This window comes from Argopecten irradians, chromosome 12, assembly GCF_041381155.1.
Source record: "Argopecten irradians isolate NY chromosome 12, Ai_NY, whole genome shotgun sequence".
In the NCBI taxonomy this organism is placed as follows: domain Eukaryota; kingdom Metazoa; phylum Mollusca; class Bivalvia; order Pectinida; family Pectinidae; genus Argopecten; species Argopecten irradians.
Genome location: NC_091145.1, coordinates 41,554,347 through 41,579,076, shown reverse-complemented (window position 1 = coordinate 41,579,076; position 24,730 = coordinate 41,554,347). Strand labels below are relative to the sequence as shown.

The 24,730-nt window shown below is 34.8% G+C and overlaps 1 protein-coding gene across 4 annotated transcripts in view; it reads right to left on the bottom strand.

Moving 5' to 3' along the window:
- The window catches only part of LOC138335872 (sortilin-like), a 53,675-nt gene that overhangs the window by 2,544 nt on the left and 26,401 nt on the right, over nucleotides 1-24,730 (bottom strand). For all 4 annotated transcript variants that reach the window (XR_011210342.1, XM_069285042.1, XM_069285044.1 and 1 more), the window contains 13 exons: nucleotides 20,486-20,569; nucleotides 19,889-19,949; nucleotides 19,219-19,469; nucleotides 18,546-18,648; nucleotides 17,760-17,836; nucleotides 16,799-17,084; nucleotides 16,154-16,277; nucleotides 15,452-15,526; nucleotides 6,157-6,267; nucleotides 5,033-5,153; nucleotides 1,484-1,593; nucleotides 893-1,010; nucleotides 580-693 (listed from right to left, as the gene is read on the bottom strand). Coding sequence is in view for 3 of the 4 variants with exons in the window: in XM_069285042.1 (XP_069141143.1) it covers nucleotides 580-693; nucleotides 893-1,010; nucleotides 1,484-1,593; nucleotides 5,033-5,153; nucleotides 6,157-6,267; nucleotides 15,452-15,526; nucleotides 16,154-16,277; nucleotides 16,799-17,084; nucleotides 17,760-17,836; nucleotides 18,546-18,648; nucleotides 19,219-19,469; nucleotides 19,889-19,949; nucleotides 20,486-20,569 (1,635 nt within the window). In the remaining variant the exon portion in view is untranslated. The remainder of the gene's footprint in view (nucleotides 1-579; nucleotides 694-892; nucleotides 1,011-1,483; nucleotides 1,594-5,032; nucleotides 5,154-6,156; nucleotides 6,268-15,451; nucleotides 15,527-16,153; nucleotides 16,278-16,798; nucleotides 17,085-17,759; nucleotides 17,837-18,545; nucleotides 18,649-19,218; nucleotides 19,470-19,888; nucleotides 19,950-20,485; nucleotides 20,570-24,730) is intronic.

The following is a 24,730-nucleotide window of genomic DNA, read 5'->3' as shown; positions in this document are numbered from 1 at the left end:
TAAACAATAGCTGTAACTATCACAGTCATCCATCAGTTAATCATGTTCTACAAAGTAAACAATAGCTGTAGTATATAATAAAATACTAAAGGAAAATGATAGACAATATTAAAATATGTTATAGCTTGAAATTTATGAATGACTTTGGTAGTTAAGGTATGCAATTTACAGTTTATGATGAAAAGTTTTCTGGGCATATCTCCTGAGTGTCGACTAGTGTAAACAAATGAGGAAGAGGGAGTGAACAGTATGGATCAAGTTAATCTGACATAACGTGTGTGCTTTTGAAGGAACAACCTGTCCCTCTTTCCATTTTAATCATCTTAGCCCCAAAAGTGAAGACCCAAAGTTAAAAACAATTTCCAATTCTCTTATATTTTCTAGAAATTCTACCAAAAAGTAAGCAGATGGGTTTTACGCAACTTTTCCCTTAGTAACAGTTCAGTATGTAACAGTACATGGAGGTTTTGATTAAGTCAATCAATTTCTCTGGTTTACTACTCTTAAACTCAACAAACCAAGCTAAAGAAAAGTTCTCTTTATATCAAGCTAGTATTCACCAAGGCTACATGTACTTACTACATCTGAGTCGTCGTGGTAGGACTGGAATACATGGCCATTCCCAGCCTTATTATAACCACTTTGACGACTCTTGTTGGCTGCCTCTTTCTTCACTGCTGGAGAATTCAATTCCTTTAAAAGAAAGAACCTCCTTAATTAGTTATAAGTGGAGGAGAATAAACCTTCTTAAATATTCATAGCTGGAGAATAAAATATGTCATGTAATAATGATGTAATGATGTCACAAAAGACTTTTGAACAAATAGAATCTATTCAGAATCATTATTTTTATAGAATTAAGTCACAGAACAGCCAATTAAAACGTTTATACCTCGTCATCAGAAGAATCTTGGTAAACCACAGACTTTGGAGATAAAGCATTTTCGAACTCGTTATCGTAGTCACTGGCTTCAGACTGGTTCAGTAAGGAGTAGCGGTACACCACACGACTGAAATAACAAACAATAATGATGATCTTCATCTGACGGTATGTTCAGTAAGGAGTAGTGGTACACCACACGACTGAAATAATAAACAATAACAATGATCTTCATGTGACGGTATGGGCTTTATATTATCAGACAATGCCATCTCTTTCTAATGAATACATTTCTACTTATACTAAAGCTGTCATCCAAGAGGCCAAATCTAAACCTCACAAACCCTCCCATCTCTTGTTTTGTAACAAAATTGGATAACTCTGAACATTTATATTGTATAAAGATTATTGCTACCAAGTTTAATTGAAATCCCTCCAATATTTTAGGATGGGTAGCCTTTTTTGTAACAATAAGAATCTTACGGTTTATGAATGATCCATGAGAATATGTAATATTTACGAATGATCCATAAGAATACTTACTATTTACGAATGATCCATAGGAATATTTAGTGTTTACGAATGATAAATAAGAATATTTACTGTTTACGAATGATCCAAAGTTTGTAACCAAAGTACAGAGACATGAGCACCACGATAAGGATGACCACCATCACTATTGCCGCTACCACTGTTCCATTGGTCGCCTTTTTCTGAAACACACACAAGACAAATAGATATTAGACACATCAGACAAATAGATACTAGACACATCAGACACGTATATATTAGACACATCAGACACATAGATATTAGACACATCAGACACGTAGATATTAGACACATCAGACACATAGATATTAGACACATCAGACACGTAGTTATTAGACACACAACAGACACGTAGATATTAGACACACCAGACACGTAGATATTAGACACACCAGACACGTATATATTAGACACATCAGACAAGTAGATATTAGACACATCAGACACGTAGATATTAGACACATCTGACACATAGATATTAGACACATCTGACATGTAGATATTAGACACATCAGACACATAGATATTAGACACTTCAGACACGTAGATGTTAGACACACCAGACACGTAGATATAAGACACATCAGACACGTAGATATTAGACACACCAGACACGTAGATATTAGACACATCAGACACGTAATTATTAGACACATCAGACACGTAGATATTAGACATACCAGGCACGTAGATATTAGACACATCAGACACGTAGTTATTAGACACATCTGACACGTAGGTATTAGACACACCAGACACGTAGATATTAGACATACCAGACACGTAGATATTAGACACATCAGACACGTAGATATTAGACATACCAGACACGTAGATATTAGACACATCAGACACGTAGATATTAGACACATCAGACACGTAGATATTAGACATACCAGACACGTAGATATTAGACACATCAGACACGTAGATATTAGACACATCAGACACGTAGATATTAGACATACCAGACACGTAGATATTAGACACATCAGACACGTAGATATTAGACACATCAGACACGTAGATATTAGACATACCAGACACGTAGATATTAGACACATCAGACACGTAGATATTAGACATACCAGACACGTAGATATTAGACACATCAGACACGTAGATATTAGACACATAGATATTAGACACATCAGACACATAGATATTAGACACATCAGACACGTAGATATTAGACACATCAGACACGTAGATATTAGACACATCAGACACATAGATATTAGACACATCAGACACATAGATATTAGACACATCAGACACGTAGATATTAGACACATCAGACACGTAGATATTAGACACATCAGACACATAGATATTAGACACATCAGACACGTAGATATTAGACACATCAGACACGTAGATATTAGACACATCAGACACGTAGATATTAGACACATCAGACACGTAGATATTAGACACATCAGACACGTAGATATTAGACACATCAGACACGTAGATATTAGACACATCAGACACGTAGATATTAGACACACCAGACACGTAGATATTAGACACATCAGACACGTAGATATTAGACACATCAGACACATAGATATTAGACACATCAGACACATAGATATTAGACACATCAGACACGTAGATATTAGACACATCAGACACGTAGATATTAGACACACCAGACACATAGATATTAGACACATCAGACACGTAGATATTAGACACATCAGACACATAGATATTAGACACACCAGACACATAGATATTAGACACATCAGACACGTAGATATTAGACACTTCAGACACGTAGATATTAGACATATCAGACACGTAGATATTAGACACATAGATATTAGACACATCAGACACATAGATATTAGACACATCAGACACGTAGATATTAGACACATCAGACACGTAGATATTAGACACATCAGACACATAGATATTAGACACTTCAGACACGTAGATATTAGACATATCAGACACGTAGATATTAGACACATAGATATTAGACACACCAGACACATAGATATTAGACACTTCAGACACGTAGATATTAGACACTTCAGACACGTAGATATTAGACATATCAGACACGTAGATATTAGACACATCAGACACGTAGATATTAACACCCAGACACATAGATATTAGACACATCAGACACATAGATATTAGACACATCAGACACGTAGATATTAGACACATCAGACACGTAGATATTAGACATACCAGACACGTAGATATAAGACACATCAGACACGTAGATATTAGACACACCAGACACGTAGATATTAGACACATCAGACATGTTGATATTAGACACATCAGACACATAGATATCAGAGACATCAGACACGTAGATATTAGACACATCAGACATGTTGATATTAGACACATCAGACAAATAGATATCAGAGACATCAGACACGTAGATATTAGACACATCAGACACGTAGATATTAGACATACCAGACACGTAGATATTAGACACATCAGACACGTAGATATTAGACACACCAGACACGTAGATATCAGAGACATCAGACACGTAGATTTTAGACATACCAGACACGTAGATATTAGAAACATCTGACACGTAGATATTAGACACATCTGACACATAGATATTAGACACATCTGACATGTAGATATTAGACACATCAGACACATAAATATTAGACACATCAGACACATAGATATTAGACACATCAGACACGTAGATATTAGACACATCTGACACGTAGATATTAGACACATCTGACACATAGATATTAGACACATCTGACATGTAGATATTAGACACATCAGACACATAGATATTAGACACATCAGACACGTAGATATTAGACACATCAGACACGTAGATATTAGACACATCAGACACGTAGATATTAGACACATCAGACACATAGATATTAGACACACCAGACACGTAGATATTAGACACATCAGACACGTAGATATTAGACACATCAGACACGTAGATACTAGACACATCAGACACGTAGATATTAGACACATCAGACACATAGATATTAGACACACCAGACACGTAGATATCAGAGACATCAGACACGTAGATATTAGACACACCAGACACGTAGATATCAGAGACATCAGACACGTAGATATTAGACAAACCAGACACGTAGATATTAGATAAATACTGAATCTAATTTCACCAAACCAAAGAATTGTACCATTTTTAAGCAAATCAAATGTCTAATGAGGGAGAAAATATGCAATTTAAACAATACAGATGTTTCCTCTTTTACTTTCCTGCCTCTTGCTCATTCACTAACAGGCACATGAAAACACAATACAGCCATGTAAAATCCATCTTGAACTTCTGGATATGCTGCCTTAGTAACATATCAATGATTAATCATTTTACAAATTTAGCAAAGAAATTCAAATTAAGCGGTTTTCAATTTTTGTGATCTGGCTTTAAGGGTATATATGTTTCAATATTTCTCATTATTTCATGGATTAAATGTTCACAATTATAGCAGTATCCTGTGAAATGGAAAAAATATAATTTCTGCAAAAAAATAACTCGATGAGACAGAGTCTTAGTAATAGACAGAGCCAAACACATGTAGGTATTAATGAACTAACCTGTGGTGTGGCTGTGTTAAACATGGACTTGTCTCCTTCTACACACTGTTTACTGAGATTGATGATTTTACCAGTTGGGCTGAAGCCATCCCGACATTTATCACCAGGTATCTTTCTATATCTGTAAAACAGACAGTATGATGATATAACAACAACTTTTAATACTACAGACAACAAGAATTCCATGGAAGTGGATGTGTCGTCTGCACAACATCACAAAAAATAGTTATTTACAGTTTAAAATATACTGTTAATAATTAGGTGAAGTTATAAAGTCCCCTAACTCTTGCAAATATTGACGGATTTTGACCAGTATCAAACCACTAAGAGATCTCATTGATATAAAGCAATATACAGAATTTGGTTGAAATCGGATAATAAATACTAACAAAAGTTATCGCACAGAAACGTTTTATATGTGTCGCCCTTGCTAGGTTGTATAAATTACAGAATTTATAATTAGAAAAGGAGAGGGAGTAAATTATGTTATTTCAGTCCTAAATCTGTGTCAAAATTGTCAAAGATTCAAGGTTTGAATTTAAGTGATATACATGTAAGTCACTTCTTCATTTCCTCTTTTTGAAAACTCTGAGGTACGAAAAACTTTAGGCTTACATTCGGTGATAACCCCCATCCCCTTAAAGATGCTCCACCACCGACAAAGCTAAAACGATACTCATCATTCAAAAAATAATTGGTGTTTAATCGTGTATTTACGTCTAAAAATATATAATAATTTATTTTGCTTTTGGTGCATGCCCAATCAGTACTTCATTCCATATAGGACATAGTGCTATGGAATTTTTTCGGGACGTAATTATTTACTTTTAATATTTTTATCCTGAAGTAAAATTAGAAGCTCAAATTTTTCAATGGTGGTATTGGTGTAAAATAAGTAATTCTTGTAACTGAAGAAAAACACTAATTCGTTTGCTCCTGTTTTTGATAGAGAAAAAATACCATCGGTCAGTGGTGGAGCGCCTTTAAAATCCGAACATTTATTTCTTGGGTAGTGGGGCTTGTAGATTAAGGTAGTTTTAAACACATTAAATGGCATCGTATGTGACTAATGTTTAAATGAGTGAAAACATTCTGTATTTGAACACATCTCATAGCAGACACACCCTTGTGTTATAATCTCCTCTTCTCTTCCCTGCATACATATATCAAGAGCTGCAATGGACTGATTACGGACACAGTTCAATCCCCCAACAGGTCGATAGTAACCATAATCACTGTAAAATAAACAAATACAATCTAGTCTGTAAAACTTAATAATTGTCTAATGATACTAATGTCATAGTAAAGTAAAAAATACAATCTAGTCTGTAATACTTAATAATTGTCTAATGATACTAATGTCGTAGTAAAGTAAACAAATACAATCTAGTCTGTAATACTTAATAATTGTCTAATAATACTAATGTCGTAGTAAAGTAAAAAATACAATCTAGTCTGTAATACTTAATAATTGTCTAATGATACTAATGTCGTAGTAAAGTAAACAAATACAATCTAGTCTGTAATACTTAATAATTGTCTACAGATACTAATGTCGTAGTAAAGTAAAAAATACAATCTAGTCTGTAATACTTAATAATTGTCTAATGATACTAATTTCCCAGTAAAATAAACAAATACAATCTAGTCTGTAATACTTAATAATTGTCTAATGATACTAATGTCGTAGTAAAATAAACAAATACAATCTAGTCTGTAAAACTTAATAATTGTCTAATGATACTAATGTCGTAGTAAAATAAACAAATACAATCTAGTCTGTAATACTTAATAATTGTCTAATGATACTAATGTCGTAGTAAAGTAAACAAATACAATCTAGTCTGTAATACTTAATAATTGTCTAATGATACTAATTTCCCAGTAAAATAAACAAATACAATCTAGTCTGTAATACTTAATAATTGTCTAATGATACTAATGTCGTAGTAAAGTAAACAAATACAATCTAGTCTGTAATACTTAATAATTGTCTAATGATACTAATGTCGTAGTAAAATAAACAAATACAATCTAGTCTGTAATACTTAATAATTGTCTAATGATACTAATGTCGTAGTAAAGTAAAAAATACAATCTAGTCTGTAATACTTAATAATTGTCTAATGATACTAATGTCGTAGTAAAGTAAAAAATACAATCTAGTCTGTAAAACTTAATAATTGTCTAATGATACTAATGTCGTAGTAAAATAAACAAATACAATCTAGTCTGTAAAACTTAATAATTGTCTAATGATACTAATGTCGTAGTAAAGTAAACAAATACAATCTAGTCTGTAATACTTAATAATTGTCTAATGATACTAATGTCGTAGTAAAATAAACAAATACAATCTAGTCTGTAAAACTTAATAATTGTCTAATGATACTAATGTCGTAGTAAAATAAACAAATACAATCTAGTCTGTAAAACTTAATAATTGTCTAATGATATTAATGTCGTAGTAAAGTAAGAAATACAATCTAGTCTGTAATACTTAATAATTGTCTAATGATACTAATGTCGTAGTAAAGTAAACAAATACAATCTAGTCTGTAATACTTAATAATTGTCTAATAATACTAATGTCGTAGTAAAGTAAAAAATACAATCTAGTCTGTAATACTTAATAATTGTCTAATGATACTAATTTCCCAGTAAAATAAACAAATACAATCTAGTCTGTAATACTTAATAATTGTCTAATAATACTAATGTCATAGTAAAGTAAAAAATACAATCTAGTCTGTAAAACTTAATAATTGTCTAATGATATTAATGTCGTAGTAAAGTAAACAAATACAATCTAGTCTGTAATACTTAATAATTGTCTAATGATACTAATGTCGTAGTAAAATAAACAAATACAATCTAGTCTGTAATACTTAATAATTGTCTAATGATACTAATGTCGTAGTAAAGTAAAAAATACAATCTAGTCTGTAATACTTAATAATTGTCTAATGATACTAATGTCGTAGTAAAGTAAACAAATACAATCTAGTCTGTAAAACTTAATAATTGTCTAATGATACTAATTTCCCAGTAAAATAAACAAATACAATCTAGTCTGTAAAACTTAATAATTGTCTAATGATACTAATTTCCCAGTAAAATAAACAAATACAATCTAGTCTGTAAAACTTAATAATTGTCTAATGATACTAATGTCGTAGTAAAGTAAACAAATACAATCTAGTCTGTAAAACTTAATAATTGTCTAATGATACTAATGTCGTAGTAAAATAAACAAATACAATCTAGTCTGTAAAACTTAATAATTGTCTAATGATACTAATGTCGTAGTAAAATAAACAAATACAATCTAGTCTGTAAAACTTAATAATTGTCTAATGATACTAATTTCCCAGTAAAATAAACAAATACAATCTAGTCTGTAAAACTTAATAATTGTCTAATGATACTAATGTCGTAGTAAAATAAACAAATACAATCTAGTCTGTAAAACTTAATAATTGTCTAATGATACTAATGTCGTAGTAAAATAAACAAATACAATCTAGTCTGTAAAACTTAATAATTGTCTAATATTACTAATGTCGTAGTAAAGTAAAAAATACAATCTAGTCTGTAATACTTAATAATTGTCTAATGATACTAATGTCGTAGTAAAGTAAAAAATACAATCTAGTCTGTAATACTTAATAATTGTCTAATGATACTAATTTCCCAGTAAAATAAACAAATACAATCTAGTCTGTAAAACTTAATAATTGTCTAATGATACTAATGTCGTAGTAAACAAATACAATCTAGTCTGTAATACTTAATAATTGTCTACAGATACTAATGTCGTAGTAAAGTAAAAAATACAATCTAGTCTGTAATACTTAATAATTGTCTAATGATACTAATGTCGTAGTAAAGTAAAAAATACAATCTAGTCTGTAATACTTAATAATTGTCTAATGATACTAATGTCGTAGTAAAGTAAACAAATACAATCTAGTCTGTAATACTTAATAATTGTCTACAGATACTAATGTCGTAGTAAAGTAAACAAATACAATCTAGTCTGTAAAACTTAATAATTGTCTAATGATACTAATGTCGTAGTAAAGTAAACAAATACAATCTAGTCTGTAATACTTAATAATTGTCTAATGATACTAATGTCGTAGTAAAATAAACAAATACAATCTAGTCTGTAATACTTAATAATTGTCTAATGATACTAATGTCGTAGTAAAATAAACAAATACAATCTAGTCTGTAATACTTAATAATTGTCTAATGATACTAATGTCGTAGTAAAGTAAACAAATACAATCTAGTCTGTAATACTTAATAATTGTCTAATAATACTAATGTCGTAGTAAAGTAAAAAATACAATCTAGTCTGTAATACTTAATAATTGTCTAATGATACTAATGTCGTAGTAAAGTAAACAAGAGGCCCAGAGGGCCTGTATCGCTCACCTGGTTTGTAATGCCAAGTAATGTTCTAAGGTTCATTGTTTCTTTTCTGAAGGAATTCGAATATTTACCTCTAATTCACCTACTGGGCCCTACCCATCCTGCCCCCGGGGGGTCAGAGCCAACATTTATAGAAGTTCTGTTCCCCTTCCCCCATGGATGTTTGTGGCCAAATTTGGTCACAATCCATGCAGAACTCTAGGACAAGTAGCGATTTATAGGATTTACCTCTATTTCCCCTATTGGGCTCCACCCCTCCTGCCCCCGGGGGGTCAGAGCCAACATTTATAGAAGTTCTGTTCCCCTTCCCCCAAGGATGTTTGTGGCCAAATTTGGTTACAATCCATGCAGAACTCTAGGACAAGTAGCGATTTATAGGATTTACCTCTATTTCCCCTATTGGGCCCCGCCCCTCCTGCCCCCAGGGGGTCAGAGCCAAACTTTATACAAGTTCTGTTCCCCTTCCCCCAAGGATGTTTGTGGCCAAATTTGGTTACAATCCATGCAGAACTCTAGGACAAGTAGCGATTTATAGGATATACCTCTATTTCCCCTATTGGGCCCCGCCCCTCCTGCCCCCGGGGGGTCAGAGCCAAAATTTATACAAGTTCTGTTCCCCTTCCCCCAAGGATGTTTGTGGCCAAATTTGGTTACAATCCATGCAGAACTCTAGGACAAGTAGCGATTTATAGGATTTACCTCTATTTCCCCTATTGGGCCCCGCCCCTCCTGCTCCCAGGGGGTCAGAGCCAAAATTTATACAAGTTCTGTTCCCCTTCCCCCAAGGATGTTTGTGGCCAAATTTGGTTACAATCCATGCAGAACTCTAGGACAAGTAGCGATTTATAGGATTTACCTCTATTTCCCCTATTGGGCCCCGCCCCTCCTGCCCCCGGGGGGTCAGAGCCAAAATTTATACAAGTTCTGTTCCCCTTCCCCCAAGGATGTTTGTGGCCAAATTTGGTTACAATCCATGCAGAACTCTAGGACAAGTAGCGATTTATAGGATTTACCTCTATTTCCCCTATTGGGCCCCGCCCCTCCTGCTCCCGGGGGGTCAGAGCCAAAATTTATACAAGTTCTGTTCCCCTTCCCCCAAGGATGTTTGTGGCCAAATTTGGTTACAATCCATGCAGAACTCTATGACAAGTAGCGATTTATAGGATTTACCTCTATTTCCCCTATTGGGCCCCGCCCCTCCTGCCCCCAGGGGTTCAGAGCCAAACTTTATACAAGTTCTGTTCCCCTTCCCCCAAGGATGTTTGTGGCCAAATTTGGTTACAATCCATGCAGAACTCTATGACTAGTAGCGATTTAAAGGAAATGTTGACGGACGGACGGACGACGGACGACGGACGACGGACGCCGCGCCATGACATAAGCTCACCGGCCCTTCGGGCCAGGTGAGCTAAAAATACAATCTAGTCTGTAATACTTAATAATTGTCTAATGATACTAATGTCGTAGTAAAGTAAACAAATACAATCTAGTCTGTAATACTTAATAATTGTCTAATGATACTAATGTCGTAGTAAAGTAAAAAATACAATCTAGTCTGTAAAACTTAATAATTGTCTAATGATACTAATGTCGTAGTAAAATAAACAAATACAATCTAGTCTGTAATACTTAATAATTGTCTACAGATACTAATGTCGTAGTAAAGTAAACAAATACAATCTAGTCTGTAATACTTAATAATTGTCTAATGATACTAATGTCGTAGTAAAGTAAACAAATACAATCTAGTCTGTAAAACTTAATAATTGTCTAATGATACTAATTTCCCAGTAAAATAAACAAATACAATCTAGTCTGTAAAACTTAATAATTGTCTACAGATACTAATGTCGTAGTAAAATAAACAAATACAATCTAGTCTGTAAAACTTAATAATTGTCTAATGATACTAATGTCGTAGTAAAGTAAACAAATACAATCTAGTCTGTAATACTTAATAATTGTCTAATAATACTAATGTCGTAGTAAAGTAAACAAATACAATCTAGTCTGTAATACTTAATAATTGTCTAATGATACTAATGTCGTAGTAAAGTAAACAAATACAATCTAGTCTGTAATACTTAATAATTGTCTAATGATACTAATGTCGTAGTAAAATAAACAAATACAATCTAGTCTGTAATACTTAATAATTGTCTAATGATACTAATGTGTAGTAGTAAAGTAAACAAATACAATCTAGTCTGTAATACTTAATAATTGTCTAATGATACTAATGTCGTAGTAAAGTAAAAAAATACAATCTAGTCTGTAATACTTAATAATTGTCTAATGATACTAATGTCGTAGTAAAGTAAAAAATACAATCTAGTCTGTAATACTTAATAATTGTCTAATGATACTAATGTCGTAGTAAAATAAACAAATACAATCTAGTCTGTAAAACTTAATAATTGTCTAATGATACTAATGTCGTAGTAAAGTAAACAAATACAATCTAGTCTGTAATACTTAATAATTGTCTAATGATACTAATGTCGTAGTAAAGTAAACAAATACAATCTAGTCTGTAAAACTTAATAATTGTCTACAGATACTAATGTCGTAGTAAAATAAACAAATACAATCTAGTCTGTAATACTTAATAATTGTCTAATGATACAATGTCGTAGTAAAATAAACAAATACAATCTAGTCTGTAATACTTAATAATTGTCTAATATTACTAATGTCGTAGTAAAGTAAAAAATACAATCTAGTCTGTAATACTTAATAATTGTCTACATATACTAATGTCGTAGTAAAGTAAAAAATACAATCTAGTCTGTAATACTTAATAATTGTCTAATGATACTAATGTCGTAGTAAAGTAAACAAATACAATCTAGTCTGTAATACTTAATAATTGTCTAATGATACTAATGTCGTAGTAAAGTAAACAAATACAATCTAGTCTGTAATACTTAATAATTGTCTACAGATACTAATGTCGTAGTAAAGTAAAAAATACAATCTAGTCTGTAATACTTAATAATTGTCTAATGATACTAATTTCCCAGTAAAATAAACAAATTTAATCTCGTCTGTAAAACTTAATAATTGTCTACATATACTAATGTCGTAGTAAAATAAATATGTCAAGTACCATATTTTTGCGCTTTGAGTGCACACGTTTTATATATACGTATTTACAAGTGAAAATCAGGGCATGCACTATATCCAGGTACAAGCCATGGCCAGGCATGGATCATTAGCACTGACCAACTGGTCCAAGTGTGTGTTACCATGTGTGGTTTGTAAAACTAGGATGTTGTACCTTAGATATTGGTCTTAACCTACCATAGTCCCTGTTAAACAAATACCTTAAATACAGTCTGATCTGTACAACTTTGATGTTTGATCCTGGTCTAACATTACCATAGCTGATGTAACACAAATACCTAACATAGTCTGGTATGTTAGACAAACTGACAAGTAGGTAGTTTGTTTAGGTCAGTTTCTGGTACATTCTGTATGACAGAACATCAAGTAGGTAGTTTGTGTAGGTCAGTTTCTGGTACATTCTGTATGACAGAACATCAAGTAGGTAGTTTGTGTAGGTCAGTTTCTGGTACATTCTGTATGACAGAACATCAAGTAGGTAGTTTGTGTAGGTCAGTTTCTGGTACATTCTGTATGACAGAACAAACAGTAAGTAGTTTGTGTAGGTCAGTTTCTGGTACATTCTGTATGACAGAACCTCCAGTAGGTAGTTTGTGTAGGTCAGTTTCTGGTACATTCTGTATGACAGAACATCCAGTAAGTAGTTTGTGTAGGTCAGTTTCTGGTACATTCTGTATGACAGAACATCAAGTAGGTAGTTTGTGTAGGTCAGTTTCTGGTACATTCTGTATGACAGAACAAACAGTAAGTAGTTTGTGTAGGTCAGTTTCTGGTACATTCTGTATGACAGAACATCAAGTAGGTAGTTTGTGTAGGTCTGTTTCTGGTACATTCTGTATGACAGAACATCAAGTAGGTAGTTTGTGTAGGTCAGTTTCTGGTACATTCTGTATGACAGAACATCAAGTAGGTAGTTTGTGTAGGTCAGTTTCTGGTACATTCTGTATGACAGAACATCAAGTAAGTAGTTTGTGTAGGTCAGTTTCTGGTACATTCTGTATGACAGAACATCAAGTAGGTAGTTTGTGTAGGTCAGTTTCTGGTACATTCTGTATGACAGAACCTCCAGTAAGTAGTTTGTGTAGGTCAGTTTCTGGTACATTCTGTATGACAGAACATCAAGTAGGTAGTTTGTGTAGGTCAGTTTCTGGTACATTCTGTATGACAGAACATCCAGTAAGTAGTTTGTGTAGGTCAGTTTCTGGTACATTCTGTATGACAGAACATCAAGTAAGTAGTTTGTGTAGGTCTGTTTCTGGTACATTCTGTATGACAGAACATCAAGTAGGTAGTTTGTGTAGGTCAGTTTCTGGTACATTCTGTATGACAGAACATCAAGTAGGTAGTTTGTGTAGGTCAGTTTCTGGTACATTCTGTATGACAGAACATCAAGTAGGTAGTTTGTGTAGGTCAGTTTCTGGTACATTCTGTATGACAGAACAAACAGTAAGTAGTTTGTGTAGGTCAGTTTCTGGTACATTCTGTATGACAGAACATCCAGTAAGTAGTTTGTGTAGGTCAGTTTCTGGTACATTCTGTATGACAGAACATCAAGTAGGTAGTTTGTGTAGGTCAGTTTCTGGTACATTCTGTATGACAGAACATCAAGTAGGTAGTTTGTGTAGGTCAGTTTCTGGTACATTCTGTATGACAGAACATCAAGTAGGTAGTTTGTGTAGGTCAGTTTCTGGTACATTCTGTATGACAGAACATCAAGTAGGTAGTTTGTGTAGGTCTGTTTCTGGTACATTCTGTATGACAGAACATCAAGTAGGTAGTTTGTGTAGGTCAGTTTCTGGTACATTCTGTATGACAGAACAACAGTAAGTAGTTTGTGTAGGTCAGTTTCTGGTACATTCTGTATGACAGAACATCAAGTAGGTAGTTTGTGTAGGTCAGTTTCTGGTACATTCTGTATGACAGAACAAACAGTAAGTAGTTTGTGTAGGTCAGTTTCTGGTACATTCTGTATGACAGAACATCAAGTAGGTAGTTTGTGTAGGTCAGTTTCTGGTACATTCTGTATGACAGAACATCAAGTAGGTAGTTTGTGTAGGTCAGTTTCTGGTACATTTGTATGACAGAACAACAGTAAGTAGTTTGTGTAGGTCAGTTTCTGGTACATTCTGTATGACAGAACATCAAGTAGGTAGTTTGTGTAGGTCAGTTTCTGGTACATTCTGTATGACAGAACATCAAGTAGGTAGTTTGTGTAGGTCAGTTTCTGGTACATTCTGTATGACAGAACATCAAGTAGGTAGTTTGTGTAGGTCAGTTTCTGGTACATTCTGTATGACAGAAATCAAGTAGGTAGTTTGTGTAGGTCAGTTTCTGGTACTCTGTATGACAGAACAACAGTAGTAGTTTGTGTAGTCAGTTTCTGTAGGTCAGTTTGTTAGCATTTCTGGTAATTGTATGACAGAACATCAAGTAGTAGTTTGTGTAGGTCAGTTTCTGGTACATTCTTTTTTGTGTACAGTTTCTGGTACATTCTGTATGACAGAACATCAAGTAGGTAGTTTGTGTAGGTCAGTTTCTGGTACATTCTGTATGACAGAACATCAAGTAGGTAGTTTGTGTAGGTCAGTTTCTGGTACATTCTGTATGACAGAACATCCAGTAAGTAGTTTGTGTAGGTCAGTTTCTGGTACATTCTGTATGACAGAACATCAAGTAGGTAGTTTGTGTAGGTCAGTTTCTGGTACATTCTGTATGACAGAACATCAAGTAGGTAGTTTGTGTAGGTCAGTTTCTGGTACATTCTGTATGACAGAACATCTACATTATACATATGAGGATACATATGATTGTCACAGCATTTTACTTTATCTTCAGTTTTATCTGATTACATACCATTCATAATCTTCCCTGGAACAGGTACAAGCTTGTAGATCTTTTTCCACTTTGTAGTCGTTACCGTTGTGACACCTGAAACATCAAATCAGTATCCAATTACATTACCAATACAAGACAGAGAAGTTGTTGTTTATAAAACAGTAACTGATGTTTTGTGTTGTTTATCTATCAGTAACTGACGTTTTGTGTTGTTTATCAGTAACTGATATTTTGTGTTGTTTATCTATCAGTAACTGATATTTTGTGTTGTTTATCAATCCATAACTGATATTTTGTGTTGTTTATCTATCAGTAACTGATATTTTGTGTTGTTTATCTATCAGTAACTGATATTTAGTGTTGTTTATCTATCAGTAACTGATATTTTGTGTTGTTTATCTATCAGTAACTGATATTTTGTGTTGTTTATCTATCAGTAATTGATATTTTGTGTTGTTTATCAATCCATAACTGATATTTTGTGTTGTTTGTCTATCAGTTACTGATATTGTGTGTTGTTTATCTATGAGTAACTGGCAGTTTGTGTTGTTTATCTATCAGTAACTGATATTTTGTGTTGTTTATCAATACGTAACTGATATTTTGTGTTGTTTATCAATCCGTAACTGATATTTTGTGTTGTTTATCTATCAGTAACTGATATTTTGTGTTGTTAAATTATGGTATAAACAACATGTCCAAGAGAATTTGAAATCTTACCAAGAGTCCTGTTTTAATCTCTTAAATGTTTCTTTCTCTCCCAGTAAGCAGCCCTTCATTGAATCACTTTCATATTTTCGTAAAGATTCATGAGCGAGCCAGTCTTCATAGTCATTGGATGTACCTGGAAATCAGTAAAAACAAATATTATCTTCCTAGCCTTAAGTTTTTGATACATGTAACAAGAAACTGAAAAACAGATTTACATGACAAATCTACAGATCATATATGTTCATCAACGGTGAAAATGTGCCTGAACATGTGTCTGAGTGATTTGCTGTTTGAAAATGATACAATGCCTCGTCTTAGTGAACCCACGGCCCAAGTACAATGCTCCAGTGTCTAGGTAATAGTAACCTGACTAAGACACAAGTTTCTTCAACTCTATCATTTTTGTTATCAATAAGGAGTCTTTAAGTATATGATTAGTGAGCTGTGTCACTTGTAATTAAACCTTTTCAATCAGGACATGTTAGATCTGATATAACTTACAATAAATGACATATGTCACCTTTACAGTAATTCCTTGGGTGTATATTGCTACACCGACTCTATATAATAACTAGAGAAATATATTGTACACAGATAAATAGGCCATATTTTGAGTTCTGATGTTTCGTTTTGTCAATAATTTTCTACACTTACACTTCTGTTTGAGGACATTTTGGAAGTCAAATACGAAGGTGGTCCATTTTCTGGTTGTTGGATGGTAGCCCCAGACAGACACTGTCATGGACGTTGAGCCAGGCTCAGTCAGTAGACCAGTAAACTTGATGGCCTCTGTCTCATTGGCTATAAACTTGTAGGAGTGCCAGCACCGCCCCTCGTCTGTGGAAAACTTGATGACGGTTGGTCTGTCAGTGTCGGAGGGGACAGCCACCAGGAGACTGCCACTGTCAGCGATGTGGTAGTGATGGGGGCCATCCAGGGCCTGAAACAGAGCCACACAAGGTCAAAAATAAATTGAAAGTAGGGACAACTCAGGGCCTGAAACAGAGCCACACAAAGTCAAAAATAAACGGACAGTAGAGACAATTTAGAGTCTGAAATAAAGCCACACAAGGTCAAAAATAAACCGACAAAGGTCCAGGGGCAACTCGGGGCCTATACAAGTAACTCAAAGTGAAGGGGCATCTCATGGCCTAAACAAGTCATTCAAGGTCAAAATTAAACTGACATAGGTCAAGGGGCAACTCATGAATTGAATGAATTCATTCAAGGTAACAAATAACTCATTAGAGGTCAAGGGGCAACTCATGGCCTAAACAAGCCACTCCAGGTCAGTGGTAACTCATGACTTGAATCAAGTCACTCAAAGTCAAACACTTAATCAATGATCAGACAGTCACCATCCTTGGCCTAAAGCAACTAAAGGTCAACAACAAGAGCATTACATGTAAATGTTAGGTTTTAATCTAAAAGTCATTTTTGTTGACAAAGAGTAACTTGACCAAGATTCTGTTTGAGTGGATAGTAAAACATAAATCATCAAAGACAGGGCACTCAAAAATCAACACTAACATACCATTAAGTTTCTCAGCTATTTAAGCAATAAATAAGTGTTAAGAAAACACCTGAATAGTTATCACATCAAAGTTAGGTTTACCTTGAACCATTTGTATCCACCATCTCGAGTTACATACACATCAGGATTGGTTGTCTGGAGAGCATCAGCCACGTGTCCTACAATACAAGGATTACATCAATCATTGTACAAGGACAACATCTCACAACTTGTACCAAAAATTCCACCTGATAATTTTGGCCCATTTGGCCTCTTTGAAGTTATCAAAATTTAGCATTTTCTTCTTTAAAATGATTGTCCATACCCTTCACAACAATCAAATAAAAAGATCAATATCGTTTGTAAGATAACAGTACAATATCACCACTTGCACCAAACCTTTAACCAATGCAGACATTGATGCTGACACTGATGCCAGAGATTCCGCTCTTTGAGAAGCAAGCTAAAATTATGAAAAATTTATGGACAGCAAACTCACAGAACACATTATGACAGATCATAAGATGAAACACAATCATTGCTAAAGAGCCTTTAGCCGAGTGGCATATCAAATTATCTAAAAAGTTTGATAAAATTTATATTACATAGTCATGAGTGTAAGATTCAATTAATCACATAACCTTTATTAATAGAAATCCAGGTGAAACTTTTAATTTCGTCTCTAAAAATCCTGCTCGGATGTGACGTTTCAGTCTACAGGAACAATCATGTGACGTCACATGAAGATTATCACGTCAAAACTACATATGATGCCATAATAGTGTTATTACATGTGTGTCTTACAATATTTATGACATGGCCATATGACATGGCTGGACGGGCCAGTTGTGTGATAACAACGCCACGTAAATGGCTGATTATACTTACCATGTACCATGGCCACACCGACCGCACTAGAAACACTGACCGGAGACTGAGCCAGGATACCTCGGGTTATACTGTAGGTGTTGTGTATCTGTAGGTTACAGGCCTGGCACAAAAAATAAAGACAATCAAAATCCAGGTAACAACATTGAGTCTGAAGTGCCATTGTGTTACATAGTTAGACAGATTTAAATCAATGATATGATAATGCTAATATAATGATAATCAATGATATAATAATGATAATCAGTGATATAATAATGACAATCAGTGATATAATAATGATAATCAGTGATATAACAATTATAATTAATTATATAACAATTATAATTAATGATATAATAATGACAATCAGTGATATAATGATGATAATCAGTGATATAAAAATTAAAATTAATTATATAACAATTATAATTAATGATATAATAATGACAATCAGTGATATAATAATGATCATCAGTGATATAATAATGATAATTAATTATATAACAATTTATAATTAATGATATACTAATGATAATTAGTGATATAATAATGATAATCAGTGATATAATAATGATAATCAATTATATAATGATGATAATCAGTGATATAAAAATTGTAAATAAAGTATTAAAAGTATTAAACAAAAATATGCCTTTAAATGAAACATGAACATCAAAATATTTCCCTGTACCTTGGATTCATCTTTACAGTCAGCGCCTTGTGGGCGAGGGAGAGGCTGCCAGCTGCCTCCTTGATTGTAGGTTATCATGGAGTGTATGCTGTCGTCACCACTCATCTGACTGGCGAAGTACACGCCCCTCATGGAGTCCATCCTGTAGAAGTCGGTGGTGTCGCCGTAGTTTGGGTATAAGTGTTTCTCCAGAGAACGTGAGTAGATTACACCCTTACCTCCAGATGTGTATAGGGTACCGTGCCCTGTATCTGTAAAAGGTCAGCATTTAGGTAAAGTCAATCTTGGTAATATTTTATTATCTCCTATACCTATGGGTGTAATACTGGCTAGTCTAGGGCAATACACACGCCAGAGGTTGTATCACATGGCTACCCATTCACTGCAGCCTCGTGACGTCACAGCATCAACAAAATCAGTATGTTCTCAGCGAGATTTTAACACTCAGCAAGATTTTAACATTTTATTCAAAACTAGGCTGGCTTTACTATAAAAGATGCAAACGAAAGGATTTGTGTTGAAAATATCACACAATTTTCATGTTTAGTTTAATACATTATGTGTCAACAGTAAGAACTGTTTTAAGCCATGATGTATATGAACTTTTGATCCACCTAGTACTCTTCAGTTGCATCAAATAAGTGATTTTAATTGTGAAATATAAACAAACCTCCTGGATCATCGACGTGCATGAAAACCAAATCTTCTTCCATGTCCATGACAGAGTAAAACTGAAGGCATAAAAACATACTGGTAACTCAGTGAAGAATGTACTATAAAGCAATACATGTAATACATATTATATAATTAACTGTGTGTATTGCATGTAGCAGTCATCCTTTGATTTAGAAAGATAATGAATACATCTGACGAAGGAAAGTGTTCATTTAGGACTGCTACCTGTCTTGATCCATTTTAACATTTAGTTGTGTAATATTTTGATATTAAAGGTCTACACAGAGAGCTCTCGGATGGTAAGCGCCAACGTGATGTGTAAGTAAGACAGGAAAATGCTGATTTTTATTGAAAATAAAAAGTTTTCTATCCTTTTTGAAAGTGCTTTTTTTTTGTAATTTCTTGCAAATTTAAAAACGACATAATTACCAATAGTTAAATAAGAAATTCTAACCCAAAATCGAAACTCAAAAACGGATTTAAGTTATATAAAGAAATGACTGATGTTTTGACATAAGTAAAGTGTTTTTTTATTTAGAGCAATCAGAGCCATATGTGTATTCCGGCGAACATTTATAACCTTGACACCTACCATGTCAGAGTCGAGTGTAGGAAGTTGTGCCTCAAACCATTTCTTTCCACCATCTGCGGAAACCTTCATGATACGTTCATTTGACTGTAACAAAATATGTGATACATGTACAATTTTGACATTATGTTACTGATCTGTCAACAATAAGCTGTAAATAGGTAATTTCTTATCACAACATGTTTACCGGCCTGAAGTACTTTAAACATTCAAAACACATGGAAAACATGCATTGTCTATCATGATAATTTTCTAGGTGAAAGTTTCCAATTATTGAAGACTTCAAAATAATATTGAAGACTTCAAAATAATTATTTTCTGCAACAATCAGAATTTGTCTGAGTATTTTACCCAGTAACAGACATAAAACCTTATTCTATGTACATTCAATCTTCTCTTCTAACACCAAACACCAAGAACATCTTTGGTGTGACTTCAATTTCATTCATTTTGATATAATGAAGTTTCAAGCAATGAATAATCCAATTTTATCATACTACATAAAGGATCACAGTCCCAGCTAAACAGGGTTTGCATTTACCCTGTCCCCATATCCTATTTAAGCATAGAAAATGAAAATTAAGGTACCCTTTTTTTCTAAAAGTCAAAATTTTCAGTCTGCATTTAACTAAAGTTTTAATTCAAGGAAGGTTAATTTGAGGGCTCAAAAATAAGACAGGGGATAGAATACCGTACATACTCTATCAAAGAAAATATTTAGTTTTGTCCTACAGAATATGTTTTCTTATCAATTACAATACAGCTCGTTTTAAAATAATCCTTTGTTATCTAAGTAGGCCAAGAGGATAACTTTATGAAGAAGCACCATTAAATTGACCAAATCAACACTAGACTGTAAGGAAATACAGGGTAAAGCTTCATAAAGAAGGAGGCAAAGTCGCCGAGGTTTACCAAAGTGATGGGTAAGGAAATACAAGGTAAAGCATCATAAAGAAGGAGGCAAAGTCGCCGAGGTTTACCAAAGTGATGGGTAAGGAAATACAGGGTAAAGCTTCATAAAGAAGGAGGCAAAGTCGCCGAGGTTTACCAAAGTGATGGGTAAGGAAATACAAGGTAAAGCATCATAAAGAAGGAGGCAAAGTCGCCGAGGTTTACCAAAGTGATGGGTAAGGAAATACAGGGTAAAGCTTCATAAAGAAGGAGGCAAAGTCACTGAGGTTTACCAAAGTGATGGGTAAGGAAATACAGGGTAAAGCATCAAAAAGAATGAGGCAAAGTCACCGAGGTTTACCAAAGTGATGGGTAAGGAAATAGAGGGTAAAGTATCATAAAGAATGAGGCAAAGTCGCCGAGGTTTACCAAAGTGATGGGTAAGGAAATACAAGGTAAAGCATCATAAAGAAGGAGGCAAAGTCGCCGAGGTTTACCAAAGTGATGGGTAAGGAAATACAGGGTAAAGCATCATAAAGAATGAGGCAAAGTCGCCGAGGTTTACCAAATGATGGGTAAGGAAATACAGGGTAAAGCTTCATAAAGAATGAGGCAAAGTCGCCGAGGTTTACCAAAGTGATGGGTAAGGAAATACAGGGTAAAGCATCATAAAGAATGAGGCAAAGTCGCCTAGGTTTACCAAAGTGATGGGTAAGGAAATACAGGGTAAAGCTTCATAAAGAAGGAGGCAAAGTCACTGAGGTTTACCAAAGTGATGGGTAAGGAAATACAAGGTAAAGCTTCATAAAGAAGGAGGCAAAGTCACCGAGGTTTACCAAAGTGATGGGTAAGGAAATACAAGGTAAAGCTTCATAAAGAAGGAGGCAAAGTCGCCGAGGTTTACCAAAGTGATGGGTAAGGAAATACAGGGTAAAGCTTCATAAAGAAGGAGGCAAAGTCGTCGAGGTTTACCAAAGTGATGGGTAAGGAAATACAGGGTAAAGCTTCATAAAGAATGAGGCAAAGTCGCCGAGGTTTACCAAAGTGATGGGTAAGGAAATACAGGGTAAAGCATCATAAAGAATGAGGCAAAGTCGCCGAGGTTTACCAAAGTGATGGGTAAGGAAATACAGGGTAAAGCATCATAAAGAAGGAGGCAAAGTCGCCTAGGTTTACCAAAGTGATGGGTAAGGAAATACAGGGTAAAGCATCATAAAGAAGGAGGCAAAGTCGCCTAGGTTTACCAAAGTGATGGGTAAGGAAATACAGGGTAAAGCTTCATAAAGAAGGAGGCAAAGTCACCGAGGTTTACCAAAGTGATGGGTAAGGAAATACAGGGTAAAGCTTCATAAAGAAGGAGGCAAAGTCGCCGAGGTTTACCAAAGTGATGGGTAAGGAAATACAGGGTAAAGCTTCATAAAGAATGAGGCAAAGTCGCCGAGGTTTACCAAAGTGATGGGTAAGGAAATACAGGGTAAAGCTTCATAAAGAATGAGGCAAAGTCGCCGAGGTTTACCAAAGTGATGGGTAAGTAAATACAGGGTAAAGCTTCATAAAGCATGAGGCAATGTCGCCTAGGTTTACCAAAGTGATGGGTAAGTAAATACAAGGTAAAGCTTCATAAAGAAGGAGGCAAAGTCGCCGAGGTTTACCAAAGTGATGGGTAAGTAAATACAGGGTAAAGCTTCATAAAGCATGAGGCAATGTCGCCTAGGTTTACCAAAGTGATGGGTAAGGAAATACAGGGTAAAGCTTCATAAAGAAGGAGGCAAAGTCACCGAGGTTTACCAAAGTGATGGGTAAGGAAATACAGGGTAAAGCTTCATAAAGAAGGAGGCAAAGTCACCGAGGTTTACCAAAGTGATGGGTAAGGAAATACAGGGTAAAGCTTCATAAAGAATGAGGCAAAGTCGCCGAGGTTTACCAAAGTGATGGGTAAGGAAATACAGGGTAAAGCTTCATAAAGAATGAGGCAAAGTCGCCCGAGGTTTACCAAAGTGATGGGTAAGGAAATACAGGGTAAAGCTTCATAAAGAATGAGGCAAAGTCGCCGAGGTTTACCAAAGTGATGGGTAAGGAAATACAGGGTAAAGCTTCATAAAGAATGAGGCAAAGTCGCCGAGGTTTACCAAAGTGATGGGTAAGGAAATACAGGGTAAAGCTTCATAAAGAATGAGGCAAAGTCGCCGAGAGGTTTACCAAAGTGATGGGTAAGGAAATACAGGGTAAAGCTTCATAAAGAATGAGGCAAAGTCGCCGAGGTTTACCAAAGTGATGGGTAAGGAAATACAGGGTAAAGCTTCATAAAGAAGGAGGCAAAGTCGCCGAGGTTTACCAAAGTGATGGGTAAGGAAATACAGGGTAAAGCTTCATAAAGAATGAGGCAAAGTCGCCGAGGTTTACCAAAGTGATGGGTAAGGAAATACAGGGTAAAGCTTCATAAAGAAGGAGGCAAAGTCGCCGAGGTTTACCAAAGTGATGGGTAAGGAAATACAGGGTAAAGCATCATAAAGAATGAGGCAAAGTCGCCTAGGTTTACCAAAGTGATGGGTAAGGAAATACAGGGTAAAGCTTCATAAAGAAGGAGGCAAAGTCACTGAGGTTTACCAAAGTGATGGGTAAGGAAATACAGGGTAAAGCTTCATAAAGAAGGAGGCAAAGTCACTGAGGTTTACCAAAGTGATGGGTAAGGAAATACAAGGTAAAGCTTCATAAAGAAGGAGGCAAAGTCGCCGAGGTTTACCAAAGTGATGGGTAAGGAAATACAGGGTAAAGCTTCATAAAGAAGGAGGCAAAGTCGCCGAGGTTTACCAAAGTGATGGGTAAGGAAATACAGGGTAAAGCTTCATAAAGAATGAGGCAAAGTCGCCGAGGTTTACCAAAGTGATGGGTAAGGAAATACAGGGTAAAGCTTCATAAAGAATGAGGCAATGTCGCCTAGGTTTACCAAAGTGATGGGTAAGGAAATACAGGGTAAAGCTTCATAAAGAAGGAGGCAAAGTCACCGAGGTTTACCAAAGTGATGGGTAAGGAAATACAGGGTAAAGCTTCATAAAGAATGAGGCAATGTCGCCTAGGTTTACCAAAGTGATGGGTAAGGAAATACAGGGTAAAGCTTCATAAAGAAGGAGGCAAAGTCACCGAGGTTTACCAAAGTGATGGGTAAGGAAATACAGGGTAAAGCTTCATAAAGAATGAGGCAATGTCGCCGAGGTTTACCAAAGTGATGGGTAAGGAAATACAGGGTAAAGCTTCATAAAGAAGGAGGCAAAGTCACCGAGGTTTACCAAAGTGATGGGTAAGGAAATACAGGGTAAAGCTTCATAAAGAATGAGGCAATGTCGCCTAGGTTTACCA